At 41.8% G+C, this 23,327-nt stretch overlaps 1 protein-coding gene across 1 annotated transcript; it reads right to left on the bottom strand.

Annotated features, from left to right (window-relative positions):
• Nucleotides 1-883: 883 nt before the first annotated feature.
• LOC115144039 (kinesin-like protein KIF20A) lies at nucleotides 884-23,311 on the bottom strand. The gene is given in 28 exon segments (XM_029684661.2): nucleotides 884-3,667; nucleotides 6,484-6,617; nucleotides 6,731-6,866; nucleotides 6,976-7,041; nucleotides 10,633-10,815; nucleotides 11,533-11,679; nucleotides 12,088-12,255; nucleotides 12,392-12,516; nucleotides 12,621-13,778; nucleotides 13,882-14,032; nucleotides 14,166-14,285; nucleotides 14,381-14,442; nucleotides 15,399-15,500; nucleotides 15,503-15,596; nucleotides 17,180-17,309; nucleotides 17,402-17,541; nucleotides 19,889-20,164; nucleotides 20,263-20,425; nucleotides 20,535-20,681; nucleotides 20,768-20,951; nucleotides 21,043-21,252; nucleotides 21,384-21,438; nucleotides 21,540-21,724; nucleotides 21,935-22,073; nucleotides 22,178-22,315; nucleotides 22,597-22,686; nucleotides 22,857-22,971; nucleotides 23,203-23,311. Coding segments are annotated over 28 exon segments (4,758 nt in total). The 5' UTR covers nucleotides 23,259-23,311; the 3' UTR covers nucleotides 884-3,583.
• Nucleotides 23,312-23,327: the final 16 nt, after the last annotated feature.

The following is a 23,327-nucleotide window of genomic DNA, read 5'->3' as shown; positions in this document are numbered from 1 at the left end:
CGTCTAAAATAAACAATGGATTTTTTGAGAATGTGGATTTAGACATTTTCAAGTGTAATGTTCCAAAGGTCTCCATCAGTGGCTTGTAGGCTGTGTGTGGAAGCCAGGAGATGCTAAATGTGTTTATTGTTAATTAACAGTCAATTAACATGAGACCAACAGTAATTTGCTTCACAATCACCAGCTGACAAAATTTTGTGATCGCCACAGCCCTAGACATAACAAATTGGACTGGCATATATATGGCATTATAATGTAGTAGTTTCAGGAGACCAGGTGTCTCACCTTCTATTGGAAGGATGGCCCCACGAGACCAATAATGTACAGATAAGCAACCTGTAGAAAACAAAAATGTGCAGGGCGCTAATAGCGCAGCTCTTCCTGCCTTGGCTAACCACAATGTTAAATGCAAAAGTGTTATGAAACACAACCCCGACTCTAATTATGTAAGAATAAGATGCTCCCACCCGTCATGTTGTGTCTTTACTGTGTTGCTGTGGTCGTCGCTCTGCACCAGGCGGTGTCAGAGGAATGCCCCCCCCAAAAAAAATCTGAGACCCCAGCCACAGACTGTTCCCTCTTGCTATCGCATGGCAAACGGTACCGGAGCGCCAAGTCTAGGACCAAAAGGCTTCTCAACAGCTTTTACTCCCAAGCCATAAGACTCCTGAACAGGTAATCAAACGGCTACCCAGACTATTTGCATTTCACTGTAAGGTCGACACCAGTTGTATTCGGCACACATGACAAAGAAACTTTGGTTTGATTGTTTTCCAACTGTTTCTAAAGTGCTGATAGTAGTAAACTAGATAAATCAATGACCTTGCTAACCCTTACTGCTGAGCAGTTGGGGAACACTAAAGGAAGACAGGCAAAAAGGATGTGAACCTTAAGACAGACTTAGTGGGGTTTATTCTTTGTGGTCTCCTTATTCATTGACAACTGTAGAGAGCTGTTGACATGGGACAAGATACAGTAGAAATTTAACAAGCAAAGTTCAGAGATTAGATGCATCAATTTGTAGCATAGTGATATAGTTGAGTAGATTCCATACTCCCTTCTCACCTGCACGTTTACCCTCAACAGGATGTTCTACTTGGTCTCTCCCCACAGAATCCTGAGACACAGATTGCTATCTAACCGTAAAAAAAAAAAGTGCTGATGGGAGTAAACAAGATAAATCAATGGTCTCTTGATACCCTGCTAAACAGATGGTCCAAATCTTATTGGTCGCTTACACATATTTAGCAGCTGTTATTGCGGGTGTAGGGAAACACTTGTGTTCCTAGCACCAACAGTGCAGTAATATACAAAAAATATATATATTGCAAAGTTGCTTAGGAACCAGAAAGTCTATCTGCACAATCTTGCCCCCCATTTTCTATTGAAGTGGCTTTAACCCAACTTCAATTCCTGTAGGCTATTATGAATTCTAATGCATTGTCTATTATTTACAAAAAACAGCCAGGCAATGCAGAGAAAATTATCAGAGACATGTTTTCAATAACAACAAGCAATGACGTAGACAAACACTGGCAACTGTCCCATTAAATTGCCCACTGGAGACTGAACCTGACTGGCTGTGAGAGTGGGACCTCTCAGGGACCCACCACAGAGAAGGGGTGAGAGATGAGCTGTATTATTTACTCTCTTCAGATGACAACCACCCCTGACGGCTGCCACTAAAATAAATGACCATGACATTCTACACTTTTGGCCCCATTCGAGCAGGACAAAACAATACTCCATCCTCCAATGTGTCCCTTGTCTACTGCGCTCCAATCACAGGCTGGGTCTCCAATGTACATTTACAAAACGGTTTGGTACTTGCCATGTTTCCTATAGTGTGTACAGTGGGGCAAAAAGTATTTAGTCAGCCACCAATTGTGCAAGTTCTCCCACTTAAAAAGATGAGGCCTGTAATTTATCATCATTAGGTACACTTCAACTATGACAGACAAAATGAGGGGAAAAAAAATCCAGAAAATCACATTGTAGGATTTTTTATGAATTTATGGTGGAAAATAAGTATTTGGTCACCTACAAACAAGCAATATTTCTGGCTCTCACAGACCTGTAACAACTTCTTTCCCTGTCCTCCACTCGTTACCTGTATTAATGGCACCTGTTTGAACTTGTTATCAGTATAAAAGACACCTGTCCACAACCTCAAACAATCACACTCCAAACTCCACTATGGTCAAGACCAAAGAGCTGTCAAAGGACACCAGAAACAAAATTGTAGACCTGCACCAGGCTGGGAAGACTGAATCTGCAATATGTAAGCAGCTTGGTTTGAGGAAATCAACTGTGGGAGCAATTATTAGGAAATGGAAGACATACAAGACCACTGATAATCTCCCTCGATCTGGGGCTCCACGCAAGATCTCACCCCGTGGGGTCAAAATGATCACAAGAACGGTGAGCAAAAATCCCAGAACCACACGGGGGGGCCTAGTGAATGACCTGCAGAGAGCTGGGACAAAGCCTACCATCAGTAACACACTACGCCGCCAGGGACTCAAATCCTGCAGTGCCAGACGTGTCCCCCTGCTTAAGCCAGTACATGTCCAGGCCCGTCTGAAGTTTGCTAGAGAGCATTTGGATGATCCAGAAGAAGATTGGGAGAATGTCATATGGTCAGATGAAACCAAAATAGAACTTCTTGATAAAAACTCAACTTGTCGTGTTTGGAGGACAAAGAATGCTGAGTTGCATCCAAAGAACACCCTACCTACTGTGAAGCATGGGGGTGGAAACATCATGCTTTGGGGCTGTTTTTCTGCAAAGGGACCAGGACGACTGATCCGTGTAAAGGAAAGAATGAATGGGGTCATGTATCGTGAGATTTTGAGTGAAAACCTCCTTCCATCAGCAAGGGCATTGAAGATGAAACGTGGCTGGGTCTTTCAGCATGACAATGATCCCAAACACACCGCCCGGGCAACAAAGGAGTGGCTTCGTAAGAAGCATTTCAAGGTCCTGGAGTGGCCTAGCCAGTCTCCAGATCTCAACCCCATAAAAATTCTTTGTAGGGAGTTGAAAGTCCGTGTTGCCCAGCAACAGCCCCAAAACATCACTGCTCTAGAGGAGATCTGCATGGAGGAATGGGCCAAAATACCAGCAACAGTGTGTGTGAACCTTGTGAAGACTTACAGAAAACGTTTGACCTCTGTCATTGCCAACAAAGGGTATATAACATAGTATTGAGAGAAACTTTTGTTATTGACCAAATACTTATTTTCCACCATAATTTGCAAATAAATTCATTAAAAAAATCCTACAATGTGATTTTCTGGATTTTTTTCCCTCATTTTGTCTGTCATAGTTGAAGTGTACCTATGATGAAAATTACAGGCCTCTCATCATTTTAAGTGGGAGAACTTGCACAATTGGTGGCTGACTAAATACTTTTTTGCCCCCTCTGTATACTATTTTCAATTTAAAAAATAAGAGTTTAAAACATAATGTAAAAGAATGAGAAACAAAATATGAAAATATTCACATATGTACATGGCTAGTTTTCTAACAAGAGTTTTTAAATCAAGTAAGCAATATCAACTCCTGGCCACTGTTGACGAAGTCATTTCCTTGCTGTTCTTGATCTAAGCTGCCTCCTGATAATTAGATGGTCGCTTTCTTTCTCATCTTGATCAAGACCAATGATCTGCAACATAAGAACAAAACAATATTAGCTTGCACCAGTCGTTTGTTAATGCCACCTAAATAGATTCTTTAAAAAGAGCCAGTTTTTACACAGAAACCATCAAAGTCCCACCACCTGATGAGACATCGGACCATCCTTCCAAATCTTGTTAATGCAAGTATGGAAAACTTCAGTATTGGATTTTTGTTTTGTTTCATTGGAAACGCTCACTGGCTGTTAACGCTCATATTTGATTAGCTCTAATTAGAAATTACATTTCTCCCCAGGAGAGGAATTCCCTTGTTTTCCTGTGCCCATTACCCTACCATGTCAGACAAAGTTTAAGTAGCATAGAGTTATTTTGTGTGAAACCTGCAGTAACTACAAAGTAAAAAGCAAGGCAAACACTTTGGCTTTGGTCCACCATGTTCTGAATGCAGTTACCAGCTCTGCCACACAAAGGCAAAGAACAGTAACACAAACAGTGAAACTATGAAAAATGGCTTTACAGTTCATTTGCTGTCCAGACAAAGTTGAAGTTGGAAGTTTACATACACTTGGGTTGGAGTCATTAAAAACACATTTTCACAAATTTCTTGTTAAACTATAGTTTTGGCAAGTCGGTTAGGACATCTACTTTGTGCAGGACACAAGTAATTTACCCAACAATTGTTTACAGACATTACTTCACAGTATCACAATTCCAGTGGTTCAGAGGTTTACATACACTAAGTTGACTGTGCCTTTAAACAGCTTGGAAAATTCCAGAAAATAATGTCACATTTTAGAAGCTTCTGACAGGCTAATTGACATAATTTGAGTCAATTGGAGGTGTACCTGTGGATGCATTTCAAGGCCTACCTCCAAACTCAGTGCCTCTTTGCTTGACATCATGGGAAGGAAAAAAAAAATCAAGAAATCAGCCAAGAACTCAGAACAAAAAACAGTAGATCTCCATGTCTGGTTCATCCTTGGGATTTCCAAATGCCTGAAGGTACCATGTTCATCCCTACCAACAATAGTACGCAAGTATAAACACCATAGGACCACGCAGCCGTCATACCGCTCAGGAAGGAGACGCGTTGTCTCCTAGAGATGAACATACTGTGGTACGAAAAGTGCAAATCAATCCCAGAACAACAGCAAAGGACCTTGAAGATGCTGGAGGAAACAGGTACAAAAGTATCTATATCCACAGTAAAATGAGTCCTATATTGACATAACCTGAAAGGCCGCTCAGCAAGGAAGAAGCCACTGCTCCAAAACCGCCATGAAAAAGCCAGACTACGGATTGCAACTGCACATGGGGACAAAGATCGTACTTTTTGGAGAAATGTTCTCTGGTCTGATGAAACAAAAATAGAACTGTTTGGCCATAATGACCATCATTATGTTTGGAGGAAAAAGGGGGACGCTTGCAAGCCGAAGAACACCATCCCAACCGTGAAGAATGGGGGTGGCAGCATCAGGTTGTGGGGGTGCTTTACTGCAGGAGGGACTGGTGCACTTCACAAAATAGATGGCATCATGAGGCTGGAAAATTATGTGGATATATTGAAGCAACATCTCGACATCAGGCAGGAAGTTAAAGCTTGGTCTCAAATGGGTCTTCCAAATGGACAATGACCCCACGCATGCTTCCAAAGTTGTGACAAAATGGCTTTAGGACAACAAAGTCAAGGTATTGGAGTGAACATCACAAAGCCCTGACCTCAATCCTATAGAAAATGTGTGGGCAAGGAGGCCTACAGACCTAACTCAGTTACACCAGCTCTGTCAGGAGAAATGGGCCAAAATTCACCCAACTTCTTGTGGGAAGCTTATGGAAGGCTACCCGAAACGTTTGACCCAAGTTAAACAATTTAAAGGCAATGCTATCAAATACTAATTGAGTGTATGTAAACTTCTGACCCACTGGGAATGTGATGAAAGAAATAAAAGCTGAAATAAATAACTACTATTATTCTGATATTTCACATTATTAAAATAAAAGTGGTGATCCTAACTGATCTAAAACAGGGAATTTTTACAGGGATTAAATGTCAGGAAATGTGAAAGACTGAGTTTAAATGTATTTGGGTAAGGTGTATGTAAACTTCCGACTTCAACTGTATGTTGTAGGTAGATAAGTGATGAAGCACTGATGCTTTATGTTATTATGAAGTCATGTTTTTACACATATCAACCACCAAGTCAAATAAATACCATACAAGTCAAAACAGAAAAACAACAATTAAGTCAGATGAACACATTTAGATTGTAGATACTGCAGTCAAATATATATATATATTTTTAAGTATAAACTTTCTGCGTGATGAAATAGTCCTTAACTTATGGCGGGAAAATGATTGAGGGTTACTACAATACAACATTCAAAACATGAAGACATAACTACATTAAACCATTAAATGCAGTTGGAACTCAAATAGTTTCTATAACAGAAACATTTACACGAAAGTTGGACAAAGACATTTACAGATCGTTGATAGCTCGCTTTGCCTTTCCCATATAGTTGTTTAAGGTCATACAAAGGCAGAGTGCAGTCTGCATTTTAGGGTTCATACGTTAAATCAGTGGTCATGGTTGATATGCATCAAATATTAATTCATAATAAAGATACATCACTTATCCAACAACAACATAATAGCTGGCTAACAAAACAAAACATTTAAACTGAGAAATGGCTTTACTGTTGGCACAGTTACTGCTTTTGCCATTGTAGGGCAGCAAACACTACCCCTTTTTATTGGCTTCCCGAGGAGAATTTTCCCAGGCTTTCAAAGAGAACATAAGAAGCCTGGGTTTCTGAGGACAAGTTCCACCCAGTTGCCACTCACCGGAAGAGATGGGATGTCCAGAGGAGAGGAGATCTCGGTCTTGTACAGCTTCCTCTTGGTCCTTTTCGGTTTCACTGATGTGGCTCTCTCTCGCTTGGTAGATCTTCCATTTACAATCCCCATAATTGACTTAGCTATGAATAGACAGAGACATGTAGTGTGTGATATATATATATATATGACTGAATGTCTGATGTGTGTACAGAACATTGACATCAGTAAAGGACAACAGCCAGGTCTTGCTAACCTTCGCACCCAAGCAGAGTTGGGGAACTCTGGATGAAGTCTCCAATCTTCTGGACGGTTCCATCCTTTTTGGCTTTCAGACTTGCTGGTGTCCATTGCTTGTTCTGGTCTGTTTTTACACCGAGCACTGTCGGCGACTGTTGACATGACATACATATATATATATATATACACACACACACAGGATAAGCTTTACTAGTGACAGTCAAATAGGATTATGATTATAAATCTAGATTCTCTTCTCACCTGCATGTTCACTCTGTTGTTCACCCTCAACTTGATATTCTTTTTGTTCTCACTTTCCACAGGGCCCTAAGGGACAGAGAACATTTCAGGATTAGTGACACAGTGTTGTATCAAATCAAATTTTACTGGTCACATACACATATTTAGCAGATGTTATTGCGGGTGTAGCAAAATGCTTGTGTTCCTAGCTCCAACAATGCAGTAGTATCTAAACACGATTCACAATAATACACAAATCTAAAATGAAAAAGAATGGAATTAAGAAATTGATGATCTTTTTGGCCTTCCTGTGACGAGTGATGTAGGTGTCTTGGAGGGCAGGTAGTTTGCCTCTGGTGATGCGTTGGGCAGACCACACCACCACCGGGAGAGCCCTGCGGTTGCGGACGATGTTGCTGTACCAGTCGGTGATACAGCCCGACAGGATGCTCTCAATTATGAATCTGTAAACGTTTGTGGGTTTTAGGGGACAAAGTCAAATTTCTTCAGCCTGCTGAGGTTGAAGAGGTGCAGTTGCGCCGGGGAACTTGAAGCTTTCCACCTTCTCCACCGCAGTTCCGTCTGTGTGGATAGGGGCATGCTCCCTCTGCCGTTTCCTGAAGTCCACGAGCAGCTCCATTGTTTTGTTGACATTGAGTGGGAGGTTATTTTCCTGGCACCACTCTCCCAGGGCCCTAACCTCCTCCCTGTAGGCGGTGTCGTCATTGTTGGTAATCAGGCTTACTACTGTTGTGTCGTCTGCAAACTTGATGATTGAGTTAGAAGTGTGCGTGGCTAGTCATGGGTGAACAGGGAGTACAGGAGGGTGCTGAGCACATACCCCTGTGGGGCCCCTGTGTTGAGGATCAGCAAAGTGGAGGTGTTGTTTCCTACCTTCACCACCTAGGGGCGACTCGTCAGGAAGTCCAGGACCCAGTTGCACAGGGCAGGGTTCAGACCCAGGGCCCCAAGCTTAATGATGGTCCAATGCTTTACCAGAGCGAGTACTACAGTCAATGTGATGGTAGAACTTCGGAAGTGTTTCCCTCAAAATTTGCTTTGTTAAAATCCCCATCTACAATAAATGCGGCCTTAAGCTATGTGGTTTCCAGTTTGCATAAAGTCCAGTGTAGTCCTTTGAGGACCGACGTGGTATCGACTTGAGGGGGAATATAACCGAAGAGACTCCTCTTGGGAGGTAATACTGTCTGCATTTGATTGTGAGGTATTCTAGGTTGGGTGAACCAAAGGACCTGAGTTTCTGTATGTTATCACAAACACACCAGGAGTAGTTAATCATGAAACATACACCACAGCCTCTTCTTCCCAGAGAGTTCTTTATTCCTGTCGGCACGATGTACTGAGGACCTAGATGGCTGGGGATAGTATATCCCGAAAGAGCCATGATTCTGTTAAACAGTATGTCTCTTTGGAAGGAGATCTTCGCCCTGAGCTAGTCTACCGGTATTTTATTATCCAGAGACTGAACATTAGCGAGTAATATATACACTCAGAAGCGGTGGATGGTGTGTACACCTCCCGAGTCGGACCAGAAGTCCACTCCGAATACCTCTTCTCCGCCAGTGGTGTTTTGGAGCAGCCTCTGGAATAAGTTAAATTGCCCTTGGGGGTACGAACAAAGCATCAAATTCGTGAAAGTTGTATTTCTTAATGCTGGTGGGTTACCGCTGCTCTGATATCCAAAACGTTATTTCCGGCTGTATGTAATAACACAAAAAAGTTTCTGGGCTAATAATGTAAGAAATAACACACAAAAAAATACTGCAAAATTGCATAGGAGCTAGAAGCAGGGCTGCCACTACAAAAAAGGGGTCAATTCTTCAGCATATAAATTCAAAATGGTGCCATCCTTCTTCTGCTATATGTATAGCATAATTGGGATCTAATTACCACTTTTTACCACTGGTTAAATCTGTTACCACTTTTTCCAAAGTATCTAATAAAATGAGGAAAAGCAACCAGGACCTTAATACTGTCCAATCTGACTGAAGGGATTGTGCTTGTAGTTCCAGGTTCCCACAACTGTTTATAAGCCTCATCTGTTGACGTTGCTCTTGTTCCTTTGGCATAGGTCTGTTAGTGAAAGCCATACGGGGGGGTTGATTTAGCAGGATAATACAATAAGAATGTTTGGAAAGGTCCTCTGGACTGAACGTTAACGCAAAGCCACTATCTATACAATTCAGCTTCTGTAGGGTTGTTATTATTGTTCACTGACCTTAATCCTACTGAACAAAGAGAAGGGTTGCTTTGAGGTAGTTTGTCAGTGCAGCGAGAGAGGACAGACACTGTTGTGTTTATAGTTGTCTATATGCGGCTTGGTCTCTGGAAGGGCTGGGTAATACCCAGTCTGTTTGTTAAGATGTTCTCGTTCTCATCCCCTCCACCTCAAACTCAAATCTCTCACACATGCATGCACAAACAAACTAAATCAAATGCAAGGCAACCCAGTGACAGAACTGGCTCTCCATGTCTACATTTTGGAGGAAGTATAATGAGATTGAATGAATATGTAGTTATATTTCACGGTAAAGTCCACACCTGTTGTATTCGCCACATGTGACAAATAAATTTGATATGCCATGTTAGCCTAGTGGTTAGAGCGTTGGACCAGTAACCAAAGAGTCGCTGGTTCAAATACCCAAACTGACAAGGTGAATATAATCTGTCGATGTGCCCTTGAGCAAGACACTTATCCCTAATTTGCTCCAGGGGCGCCATATTACTATGGCTGACCCAGTAAAACACCACATTTCACTGCACCTATTAGTGTTGCACGGTATACCAAAACTTCTGTACTTTTTCTTAATAGAACCTGAAAAACAGTTCGGTACTAGAATTTGTTCCTACCGGCAGTTCTGTCAAAAGTATTTCACGTTGTCTACTGATTGAGAGAGGACCAAGTCTCTCAATCAGCACAGCCGATGTCCCCTTATAGTGCAAGAGCACCGTGCCTGCTCCACTTACTCATTGCCAGCTCTAGCCGGCCCCGAGGAACCACTGCACTCACTGAGTCTTGGCTGCATCACCGCTCATGCAGCAGAGGAGTTAACTTACTTGAATAAGGCAACAAGGCATGTAGAAATGTTGAAAAGATTAATTACTGTTCGCAAAACAATGTCCATTACAGGCTAGAACACTTCACATTGAAAGAAAATACCGGTAGCTTCCAGCGTTGTAGGCTAACTTTCCTTGCTAGTTTACAGCTGAAGGTAACATTTCACTACCCTAGTACCTTGTTTGTGATATGCAAACCATAATGCAAAATATTGCTCATTTGAAAGCTGATTGTCACCAAAAACGTTATTAATTCAAATAATCGCCCCCACGCCTGCCTCACATCTCTCCCAGTCCAGACCATCTTTGCTGAATCCTCAAACTAAGTGTTTGTGTGAGAGAATGAAGGAATGGTCTTATAGAGCGCACACTTAAAAAAAAAAGAAAGATTGTTTCTTCTATGCAAATGTTGATCAGTACAATAGAATAAGGCCCAAATGGAAGGTTGCTGCATGAAATCAACCAAAACAAGCTCAATAACTCAATGCATGCATGTGACAATAACACATTTTAAAAATGTTATGGTCTTCAGTCAAATGTCTTCTGGACCTTCTTTTCTAGACATATCCGTTATCCTATCACACACACTTTGAAATGTACCTTCTCCATCTCGTTGCTATTCCTCTTCCTGGCTGAGCGGGTGATTTTGATGTTCACAGACTTGTTCTCTCCCTGCCTCCGGACGTTCAGCTTGTTGGGGTGCAGAGGGGTGAGCTGGCTCTCCAACTTGGGGAAGCAAAGCTCTCGCCTGCCATCTGTGGACACCTGCGGGGAGTCCAGTACCTGCCCAAACAGACCAACATCACACACCCCTATTTATTATCCAATTCATCAAATATGAATGTTTCTTTACACCCTTACTGGGACGAGTCCATCCCTGATTTTGTGGCTGAAATTGCACAAAAAAATGACAAGAAAATAGTCAAACATGAGAAGCAGCTATACTGAACAAAACTATAAAACGCAACATGGAAAGTGTTGGTCCCATGTTTCATGAGCGGAAATAAAATACCTCTGAAATTTTCCATACACTTATTTCTTTCAAATGTTGTGCAAAAATTTGCTAACATCCCTATTAGTAAGCAATTCTCCTTTGCCAAGATAATTCAAGTTGAGGGAGCGTGCAATTGGCATGCTGACTGCAGGAATGTCTCAGGAATGAGCTATTGCCAGAGAATGTAATGTTAATTTCTCTACCATAAGCCGCTTCGCCTCCAATGTCGTTTTAGAGAATAAGTAAGTCCAACCAGCCTCAACCGCAGACCATGTGTAAAAACGCCAGTCCAAGACCTCCTGGCTCCCCAGAGGGTGGCCCTCCCAGGCCCACCCATGGCTGCGCCCCTGCCCAGTCATGTGAAATCCATAGATTAGGGGCTAATGAATTTATTTCAATTGAATGATTTCCTTATATGAACTGTAACTCAGTCAAATCGTTTAAAATTGTTGCATGATGCTTTTATATTTTTGTTCAGTATAAATGATTCTCTGATGTATACTGACATCTTGTGTTTGGAAATTGAAGTGGTCATGGAGCTCCCTGAGCTTGTGCTCTTTCTCCGCGTTTCTCTCCTGCATCTCTAATTTGAGGGCCTCAACTATAGAGACACTCTCCTCTTCTTTTTCTGAAGGTTGTTTAGACAATTTCACCTGGAAAACAGACATTAGCTTAAAAGGCAGACAATACTTATGGTGAGAAATACTGTCAATTGCTGTGTGAAGTGCACCCACTTTCCCTGCAACTACATAAATATAATTTAGAGGGAAAGAAGTGACAAGACACAGGCTGGTAACTTCAATGATGTATAGATCAACGTTAATGCCATTAGAATTTATGTGATCCTCAGAGATTAGAAAGGTAAAAAGTTAGCAATGTCCCACTAAATTATGCAGAAACTAGGGATTAGGTCACAGAAACCCATATTCTGAATGTCATTCAGCAACTTCCCGCTTCCTACACTCTGAAACTCCATTGAGTACTTCTTCTCACCCAGAGATGCCATAAAGGCCAGCAGTTCTAATGTGATAATTAAATCAGAGTCAGGATGATCCCATTACCTTTTCAGTCTGCAGCGTGCTACGGCAGAGCTCCTTTCGACACTCCCTCATCAAATCTGGAGCCGGGCACCGACTCTCCTCCTGCTCTGGCTCGTCGGCTCCCTCCATCAGAATTGCCCTCTTTTCAAGGCACTTCTGGTTCTCCACCTCATGCTGCTCATTAACCAGCTAGGAGGACATCAAAAGGAATGATTACTTCCCTCACCACGTGTGCATGCAGGGTCCTGCTTCAAACAGAAACGTAAATTGCTAGTTTCAGAGAGACTTTGAGAATGAGCATCTGTGATCAAACGGCAGCTCTTACCTTCAAGCGCTCTTCAGTCCGCTGACGTTCCTGCTTCACGTTCTCGCCAGGACAGTTAATCACATGAGAAAACTTGGCAATGTTCACGTTTTTTGGAAGGCAGCTGTCCTTCAAACTCATCAGCTCTGAAATGCAAAATTTAGACATTGGTGCAAATTCCCCCCAAAAGTTCTAAATGAAGACATGGTTAAATCAGTGGGTTTTCTTTTTAAATTGTGTGACCACTCACCTCGACTTAAAGCCTCAATCTCTTTCATCTTAGCCTCCAGAATCTGCTCTTGTTCTGTTTGTGTCCTCTCCTGCTCTGTCAGTGCAAGACGCATGTCTTCTATCACCTTCTCCTTGGACTTATTTATAAGACTTTCTTCCACCTGGGACAGTTTCTGCTGAGCCACCTCTAGTCTCGCTTGCAGAGCTCCACACTGGGCCTCCCTCTCAGCCAGCTGCTTCTCCAACTCCACAACCCTCTCAGAGCTGCCTCCAGAGGACTGCACCTGAACCTCCAGGTCCACGATTCGCTCCTTCAGGTGGCCTGCCATTTGTTCGAGGTCAGAGTAACTCTTCGTAATTTCATTGTAAGCACCCTTCTCTAATTCATAGTCCTGCAGGTTGAATTGTGCCTCTGACCGCAGTGTCTCTAGCTCATGTCTCAGCTGGCTGCAGAGTTCTTCCTGTCCAGAGAGCTGCTCCCTGACCTGGTTGAGCTCCTGCTCCAGGTCAGCTATCCACTGGCTCTTCTGGAGCAACTGTTCCACCACACTCTCACACTCCCTTTTCATGGCATCTATGGTGTCATGGAACTTTGAGTCGTTCCTCTGCACAGAAGAGACCTTCAGTTCCTCCACTTCCTTCTGGAGTCGTTCAGTTTCCAAAGTCAAAGATTCAATGGTTTTGGATTTTTCGTTAGATTGGTCTTCGAGCTCCTTCAAGAGTGCTCTGGCTGCCTCTAGCTCCTCTAAAAGATTGGCGGACCTCTCAGTCTGTTCGATAAGTTCTGTTTGGAGAGTTTTCACTGAAGACTCCGCTTTCTGTGATGTCTGCTGGAGCTGGAAGATGCCGTTGACCAGTGCTTTGTTGTCTTTAGAGAGCCTGGCTGTCTCTTTCCTCTCTTTCTCCAGCAAAGCCATCACAGCTTCACAGTCATCCGTCTGCTCCTCCAAATCGTTGGTGAGCTTCTGTAAGTTCTGTTCGAACGAAACCTTCTCGCGTTTGAGCTCATCGGAGTCTTCGTTCATTATTTTTATCTCTCCTTTGACTGTCTCCAACTTCTGAACCATCACCTCATGTTCTTCTTTTAACTGTGAAATGGTCATGTCTTTTTGATGACATTCCGCCTGGAGTTTCTCCAACTCGCATGCTAGAATAACACGCTCATCCTCAAGACGCCCTGGAGAGAGAGGGGCTGGTCAGACACATACAGAACTCTAAAAGTAAATAAAGGACCATTAGCCCCGATACAAGATGTTACTCCTTTCATCTTTTATGACTACCTTTCTTCAGGGCAGGCTGATCATCAAGGTTTTCCAGGACATCAGCATGGCGGTTCCTGCCCTCCTCAGCACTGGGACTTTTCCGACTCATACACTTACAATTCTGTTTCAAGCTCAGAATCTCATCCTTGATGGAGTCAACCAAGGCTGCCTGTTGACAAAAATAGTGAAATGGAATGCATATTATCATATAGAGGTTCTGTGATTGACATATTACAAAGCACCCCCATATGCACCATTAATACAAGTATGAAATCATTAGTTCAAGTAAGTAATTTACTTACATCCCTAGTTGCAGCCTCACTATTCTGGTCTATTGCTTCCTGCAGTTTGGTAATCATGTCATCTTTCTCATGGCAGATTTCCATTAAGGCCTCAAACGTCCGTGTCTGAGATTCCAAATTCTGCATAAAACCAAAATGTGGAGAACAATTAACTCTAACCCAACCTTTCAGTATTCACATGGAACAAAACACATCTCAATATCAGCCAGGCTTACCTCCTTCGCATCCTCTAGCTGCCCGCACAATTGTTTCAATTCCATGCTCATTTCGTCCATTTCTGTAAACGGAGAGAAAACACACTTAAAGGGATACTTGGGAATTTTGGCAATAAGGCCCTTTATCTACAGTGCATCCACATTTTGTGACATTACAACCTTATTCTAAAATGTATTAACACGTTTCCCCCCCCCCCTTATCTAAATCATATTTACATAAGTATTCAGACCATTTACTCAGTACTTTGTTGGAAGCACCTTTGGCTGCGACTACAGCCTCGAGTCTTCTTGGGTATGACGCTACAAGAATGATGGAGGCCACTGTTCTTGGGGACCTTCAATACTGCAAAAAAATGTTGGTACCCTTCCCCAGATCTGTGCCTTGACACAATCCTGTCTCAGAGATCTACGGACAATTCCTTCGACCTCATGGCTTGGTTCGTGCTCTGACAACTGTGGGACCTTCTATAGACAGGTGTGTGCCTTTCCAAATCATGCCCAAACAATTGAATTTACCACAGGTGGACTCCAGTCAAGTTGAAGAAATATCTCATGGATGATCAATGGAAACAGGATGCATCTGACCTCAATTTCAAGTCTCATAGCAAAGGGTCTAAATACTAATGTAAATAAGGTATCCATTTTAATACATTTGCAAACATTTCTAAAAACCTGATTTCAGTTAGCCATTATGGGGTATTTTGTGGGTCTGAATACTTTCCGAAGGCACTCTACTTCCCCAGTCAGATCTCTGTCCAGTATGAAGGAAGGATGCTAGAAGATACCCATGGACTTCCAGTCATTGCACTAACACCAGTTAGCATCGGCATGCAAAACTACCTCAAACTTCCTTCATACTGGACACCATTTTTATGTCTATGAGTTCATCTGACTCTGGGGAAGTAGATAAAGGGCATCATTGCCAAAATCCCAAAGCATCCCTTTAAGCTAAATCCTGAATATTTATCAGACATTAAAAATAAAAAAAATCACAGTTGAGACATACTATAACACACACCATTTGTTTTGAGGTGGAGTTGCTGCTGGGTCTTGAGGAGCTCCTCTGATAAGTCATCCACTTGCTTCCTCGGGCTGGCTACAGTGCCAGGAGAGGCAGGTCTGTGCAGGTCTGTGCAGCCTCCGCATCCCTCCTGATTCTAGCCAGGTCGTCTCGCATTGCGTCAATGATCCCCTCCAAGAGCTCTACCTTATCCTCCTGCGAGGGACAACAAAGACATCCGAACTCAACTCATTAAACAAGGACAGATAAGGATGTTAGATTTTCTGCATGATCTGATATTATAACCTGTGTCACGACACTAGCCATTTCAGTGAATTGGCTAGCAGAGATGTGAACACCCCCCCCCCCCCCCTGTTAGAGGGGCAGTTATGACTTTACAATCACTTCGTACATTTCTTGCAGAGAATCTGGTCTCCCTGACCATGCCGTAAAGGAGAGAGAGGGTCACAGTAGAACAAATTCTACTACATCCCAGAATTTGACAATTTACCAATATTCCTATTTTGAAGAACGTGTAAACGGTCAGTGGAGAAGCCAGCATTGATCCGGTCCAGTTTGTTTCATGTTTGTGACCTCATGAAAGACAATACAACAACATTAATCTAACTCTGTTTATACTGGTTCCTCAGTTATGAGGCTTGCATCTAATTATTGAATAAAATTAATGAGTAAACATTAAACTATTTGCAAAATTATGTAATGTTAATCTTTAAAAATTTGAGAATTGGCTTCCCATGTCAAGTTAAATTAAGTCAGTAGCCACACCCAAGTGAATAGACATTGGTTGGAAATGAACCAACCCCCTTTCCACTCTTGAATAAAAGCCTCCGTGACGAAAAGTCAACTCAGTTCCAAATACCGTGAGGACTTGTACTCACGTTTAAAAGGTCTTATTATAATTTCAACTCCACAGACCAGGAACCGGGAGAGCTTGCTCCACACGTTAAATGGTATGAGCTCTGAACTATTGATCACCTAAAGAGGTGCATACTAAACTATCATAAATCAGACTGCAGCTGAACATATGCGCAAATCTAGTACGAGAACACCGACGTAGAAGCATCTCCAGGGTGAGATAAACCTCAGATCACATGAACCTCTCACACGACAACCTGGAAGAATCTACAAAGGACAATGGCAACATCGACTGTGCAAACCAGAGCCTCACATCACCAGCTCAACAATCGAAGCAAACTTCACGTAAATACAATGCATTGCTTTTCCGAATGAACGATCGTTAAACGATCGTTAGTGGCATATGTATTTGTGAGAATAGCTTCCCAGGTCCGATAGACCCATGTTCCTTAGTCTTCCTTCAAAAAAAAACATTTCTTCTCTCTGAATCAATCGTGTTATAACCAAACTGTTTTTGTTTAGTCCACTAACTGTATAATTTTATTATGGATTGTATATTCTGTAATTGTTTAATTAGTTAGTAAATAAATTGAGCTAATTTGTGAATGGGTGATTTATAAGTAAAGGCTGGGTTTGTGCAGATAACCAATAATTTTACGAGGTTCAGATGAGGCTGACGGAAGGTAATAATAATAATTCATTATTAGAAGACTAATTGATTAGATATTAAAATATTTGAAGTGTTTGTCGGAAAATGATGACTCTGTAAACCAACATTTTCCATGGTACATTGACTTCCTAGTTAATCAAATTAACATTAGTTTAATCACATAATAATAATGACAGAATGGATTTGATAAAATAAGTCTTCACATTTAATGATAAGTCAGAGACATGACACCTGCGATGTGAATATGACTTACCTTTGTCATTTCCTCGTCACCAGTGACACTTGCACACTTGCTGACACTTTTGCTGACTAAATTCTTCAGGATCTCCAACCTCTTGTCCGCTCTGTCCTCGATGATCTCCCTCTCTTTGGAAAGACGCTCACTGCATGACAAAAACATTGTTCAGTCAATGCATCTACAGACAACGGCCAAGATTGACAGCTCGTTCAAAGAGAGGGAAATGCGACTACTTACTTGTAATCACTTTCCATTTTGGAGAATAGCTCCATGAACTCGATGGTGACCTCTTCACGGATATGAGACTCCAAAGCCAATTTCTCAGCTTCCTCCTTCAGAAGTTTCTCCCTCAGTTCCTCCACCAGAGCAAACTGGCCCTAAAATACACAATCAAATCCATCTTTTATATAGGTACTTAAGGGTCCCCATTAGCTGCTGCCAAGGCAGTCAAGCAACATTAGGGCAGTTAGATACATTCACAAATTAAAATATTACATAACACCTTTCACAACATATAAGTGTGTTCCCTCAGGCCACTAAACAACTACCACATCTCTACAATACAAAATCTCTGTCTCGTCACAGTCCCTGCCATTCCATAAAGGTTGATTTTAATATTTTATCTGATTCTACTGCTTGCATCAGTTACCTGATGTGGTATAGAATTCCATGTAGCCATGGCTCTATGTAGTACTGTGCGCCTCCCATAGTCTGTTCTTGACTTGGGGATTATGAAGAGACCTCAGGTGGCATGTCTCGTGGGGTATGCATGGGTGTCAGAGCTGTGTGCTAGTCGTTTAAACAGACAACTCGGTGCATTCAACATGTCAACACTTCTTACAAGTAATGAAGTCAATCTCTCCTCCACTTTTAGCCATGAGAGATTTACATGCATATTAATGTTAGCTCTCAGTGTACATTTAAGTGCCAGCCGAGGCAGAGGAGCGCTTTATGATGGACAGACTTCTGCCCGTCTTCGCTACTGTTGTATCAACATGTTGACCATGACAGTTTACAATCCAAGGTTACTCCGAGCAGTTTAGTCACGTTGCACATGATTACAAGAGTTAGTTGAGGTTTAGTGAATGATTTGTCCCAAATACCATGCTTTTAGTTTTTTAAACATTTATTCTTTGCCAGCCATTCTGAAACTGCAGCCCTTTGTTAAAAGCGTTTCAGTGATTTCACTCGCTGTAGTAGGTGACGTGTATAATATTGGGTCATACGCATACATGGCTTTACTCAAAGCAAGTGGAATGTCATAAGTAAGGAATTTAAAAAGTAAGGGGCCTAAACAGCTGCCCTGGGGAATTCCTGATTCTACCTGGATTATGCTGGAGAGACTTCCATTAAAAGGAAAACCATCTGTGTTTGGTTAGACAGGCAACTCTTTATCCACAATATAACAGGGGGTGTAAAGCCATAACACATACGTTTTTCCAGCAGCAGACTATGATCGATAATGTCAAAAGCCGCACTGAAGTCTAACGAAACAGCTCCCAAAAATCTTTGTCAATTTCACTCACTCAGCCAGTCAGTAATTTATGTAAATGCAGTGCACGTTGAATGTCCTTCCCTATAAGCGTGCTGAAAGTCTAGTCAATTTGTTTACAGTAAAATAGGATTTAAAATATTTATTTTTAACTAGGCAAGTCAGTTAAAAACAAATTCCTATTTACAATAACGGCCTACCCCGGCCAATTGGGTGTTGCCCTATGGGACTCCCAATCACGGTCAGACGTGATACAGCCTGGATTCAAACCAGGGACTGTAGTGACGCCTCTTGCACCGAGATGCAGTGCCTTAGATGGCTGCGCCACTTTGACATCTGGTCAAACACAATTTTCTCCAAAAATGTACTAATGTAAAAGGCTGACTAATTATGAGTGGGTTGTGTGATGAATGAGCCATCTGATTCAATGAATGATGGAGCGGAGTTTGCCTTTTTACCCTACATTTAATTTAAGGCGCTCCAAAGCGGTTCCGTATTTCACTGAAAGAATAAACTTTTTGTTTTCGAAATTATAGTTTCCGGATTCGACCCTATTAATGACCTAAGGCTCGTATTTCTGTGTGTTATTATATTATAATTAAGTCAATGATTTGATATAGCAGTCGGACTGAGTTGGTAGGCAGCAGCAGGCTCGTAAGCATTCATTTAAACAGCACTTCCCTGCAAATATTTGTGTTACATTGCACAACCTTCAATGTTATGCCATAATTACGTAAAATTCTGGCAAATATACCGATTTCCGATTGTTATGAAAACTTGAAATCAGCCCTAATTAAAATCGGCCATTCCGATTAATCGGTCGACCTCTAGTTATAACCATGTACTGCAACTACTATCAAAAGGTATCATCTAAGTGAGTTTCAGAGATAATCAGAATATGAATGTCATGTTATTAGAAAGTTATTGATTTCATGAACCTAGTTTCTTAAGCTACACAAATTAGGTTACTTACATTGTGTCTACCAACGCCCCTGGGATAATGTACATTTGCTGAAGCATTATGACAACTCAGCGACACAATGGTAGGGATTAATTGAGCTGGGCCATTGATAAATCACTCAACGCAGCCTTATAAAGCTGTGAAAGGATCCAGGAACCCAAATTATTCAGGTGGATCCCATCCTCCTTATAAAAAGGAGGATTTTTCAAAGTCGTGAAAAAGAAGTCAGTGAAAAAGAACCAGCATATCAACATACTGAATATGAACCTACATTGAAGTCCTCAAGCACCGTCTTGTCCTCTTCTCCCGCCTCCAGAATGGTCTCCTCTGCCATGCTCTCATCGCAACTTTCCTCTTCTTCATAATCATCCTCCTCTTCATCCCCATCTTCCTGCACATCTTCTAGAGTCGTTTCCCAAGCCACCATGGAGCTCTCCCTCCTACTCCACAGGTTCTTGCAGCCAGCATTGTTGATGATGAGGGACACATCCCTGGCAGATCTCTTTGGAGCAATGGCAGGGACTGGTTTGATGTTGAGGACCACCACCTAGGAAGTCATAAAAAAATTAAATAAATGAGCAATCTGGACACCAATATTATGAACCACAAGCTTACTTTTCCTTATAAAAAGCTCCTCTGACTGACCTTTTGGGCGATGGCAGAGAATTTGAGGACGTTGAGCGTCTCGTCGTACATGGAGGCACACTGGTTGATGTTGACAATCATGCAGGCTTTCCCTCTACCACAGAAAAAGCCCTGGAGGTAGTGTGTGAGCTTGCTCTCTCTGAAGGGGACATGTTGTTGGAACCTGGAAAATATTTACATTGGATGAAAGGAGCATTATATTGGTTCATTAGAAACAAACATGCAGTCAGTTTTTGTAAAAGACTAAACCTGTATACAGGTCAAATACTCACTTTGCTTGTTGGTTGAGTCTCAGAGCATTGATGCATTTGCCCAGAGTGAGCAATGAGGTGTTGATATTGCCAGCCTCTTTCAGCTGCACTCCTTTATTCTGAGTCTTTGCACATCTCTCAGATCCAGCCAGATCACACAACGACAACCTTAGACATAACACGCAACTATGAATTAAAACAAGACAATCATGAGAAAAGCAGGAGAAAAAAAATGGAATAACTTGGTCACTTACTCGCTAATTGTGTGGACTCTGGGTATACCAACATCTTCAATCCGCAAGATACGAATGGAAAATATGCTATGGCTTCTGCTTGAGACATTGTTGAGCTTTGTGCAGGAGAAACTCTGGTTCTTCTTTCCTATCTTCAGGACTTTGTAAGCCTCCTCTGAATGATTTACTTGAACCCACTTTAAATCTACAAGAGAAACCATGTGTGTGTTCTGTATTAACTGAAATCCCATAGCTTCTAGGCGAATTCATCACATATTCAATCAAAGTGACATTACCTTTCACAAAGGTGTTTCCCTTGATGTCTTGGGACAGCCGAAGGACGGTTCTCCTATGTGAGCCATTAGGAATGGGCTCCAGTAGGTCGTAGATATTCTCATTGTAGATTTCACAAAAGGAAACCCACACAGAGTATTTAGTGTGAGAGTCCACATCCAGACAGAAACTGTCTCCTTCCCCCTGATCACTGATGTCGCTCAAGGAGGAACCTGTCAAACAACAGATCTTACATTACATCTTTAATTGTAACAATGAAAAATGTGTCACATAGTATCAAGAAACTCATAAAATACATAGCGACTGTACTTTGCATACTCTAGGCCTGCAACAAGTTTCTTACCCTCCAGTATTGTTGACCTGCAAGTGGAGCTCATCGTGCTTTTCAGAAAATCACTCTGAAGAAGTGGGAAAGAAAGTAGAATGAGACTAATTTACATTTCATTAAGAATGCAAAGCAGGGGGGAATTGTGCGAGAGGTTTTACTGTTAAACCTCACCTCCTTTGACAGTCTCATGAGGTTTCGCTTATTAGTAGACTCTTCATCCTGCTGGTCCTTTGTGAGCCTAGTGAAGTCTCTGCATCGATGTGGTTTGATGTTGTTCTGTGCATAGACCCGGCCCTCGATGCTGTTGAAGATCACGTTCAAAGACCTTGGAAGAATTCCACCATCACTCTCAGGGCCTGGAAGTAAAAATAGACAAAGTGTTTAACATGAACCCGTAGCAGTCACTTTTTCTATTTTTATTTTATTGTGGTGAGCATCTGTTATGAAACCGAGAGGCCAAAGGGCAAATTTGTCTGTATATAAAACGTAAGACAGCTTATGAAAAATGACTTAACCCAACAATAAAATGTCAAATGCAAATTGAAACATGCTAAAATAATTCTGACCAAGGAATGTGAATGTCTTCCCGGCGTTGGTGACTCCATATGTGAAGACAATAGAATTTCCTCCTTCTAGAACATCTCTGACCAGACGTTTCACTGTGCCATCAAACATTTGCCTCTGTGTAGTGTCAGGGCCATATACCTGGGGGTAAACAGTTTAGGAAAAATGGCCACACCCACACCCATTTTTTTGATAAGCCAATCTTTACAGATAGCTACTAATTACACAGCTGGAAAAGGCCTTACCTGAGAAAACTGAAATCTTTGGGTGGTCTGAGTGACTGGTTTGTCACCATCTGCGTGACTGGTTTGTCGTCTGGTTGATAAAGAGCTCCTAGGAGCCCTGAGTAAAACAGTGTCTGGTGGCTCCATGGACACACATTCCTGGATTTAAACAAGAGGAAAAGGAGCACGTCAACAAATGCACTCTGATCAGCAAAGAACCACTGACTGACCATCCTGCCCCTTGCTACTGTGGGAAGTGTCTTGACACAGGTGCAATCCTATTGAGGATTTTCTAAGTCATATTCATCCAATCCAAGGGTACCTTTCATTGGTTGTAATAACTGGAAATAATAAAGAATGTGACTTTACAGTATATCAAGGTCCTTTTGCGGCAGATCAATCATGATCCTCAGTGTACTGTATGTGTCATGGGACAATACCTGAGATTCACCACTTTCATTCTCTACTGTGGTAAAGGGACGTATCCTGAGGTAGACCCGCAGATGCTCTTTCTCAAATAATACACAATCCTGTAGGGAGATTAATATACAGAATTACTTGGGGTATTGTGTTTTTTTTAGTTAAAGTAATTGCCAAATTTTGCTAGCTATATAGATAATACATCTGATAACATAAGCCCCTAGTTAGCTTGTCACATCAAGAAAAATCCCAGTACAGTACAAGATTCACAAAATCAAACCTGTGGCAGAGCAGATGCAATTGCAGAAAAATCAGCAAACAAGTCCTTTCTCAAATCCTCAACAACTATAGGCCCCACTCTCTCTGGTTTCTTGTCCAAACACGTATCCATCACTCTATAAAAAAAGAGACATTTCACATTGTTTATGATGAAGTCCTTTAATGTTACTCTTTAGCTAGCCTACAATAAATTAGCCGAGGCAAGGCTAGCCGTTGTGTTACCGTTGTGTTTTGCTGGAAAGAGAGAAGAGCAAACACGTTGACACAGACAGAGTAAAACAAAAGTTATGCATCTATCTTTCGTAATCGGATTTTTAAAAAATCGTTTACCTACTGTAATAACTCACGTTTGTGTGTTTTTATTCATCGACACATTGATGTAGCTAGCTACAGTCCTCTCCATTCGTTTTTGAAGAAGCTGACCGCGGTCTAATTTTTAAATTGGACCAATCAGAGAACTTGTAGTCCGCAT

This window comes from Oncorhynchus nerka, linkage group LG16 (assembly GCF_034236695.1).
Source record: "Oncorhynchus nerka isolate Pitt River linkage group LG16, Oner_Uvic_2.0, whole genome shotgun sequence".
Lineage (NCBI taxonomy): Eukaryota > Metazoa > Chordata > Actinopteri > Salmoniformes > Salmonidae > Oncorhynchus > Oncorhynchus nerka.
Note: the sequence above shows the minus strand (reverse complement) of the source record. Positions and strands in the feature narration are given on the sequence as shown.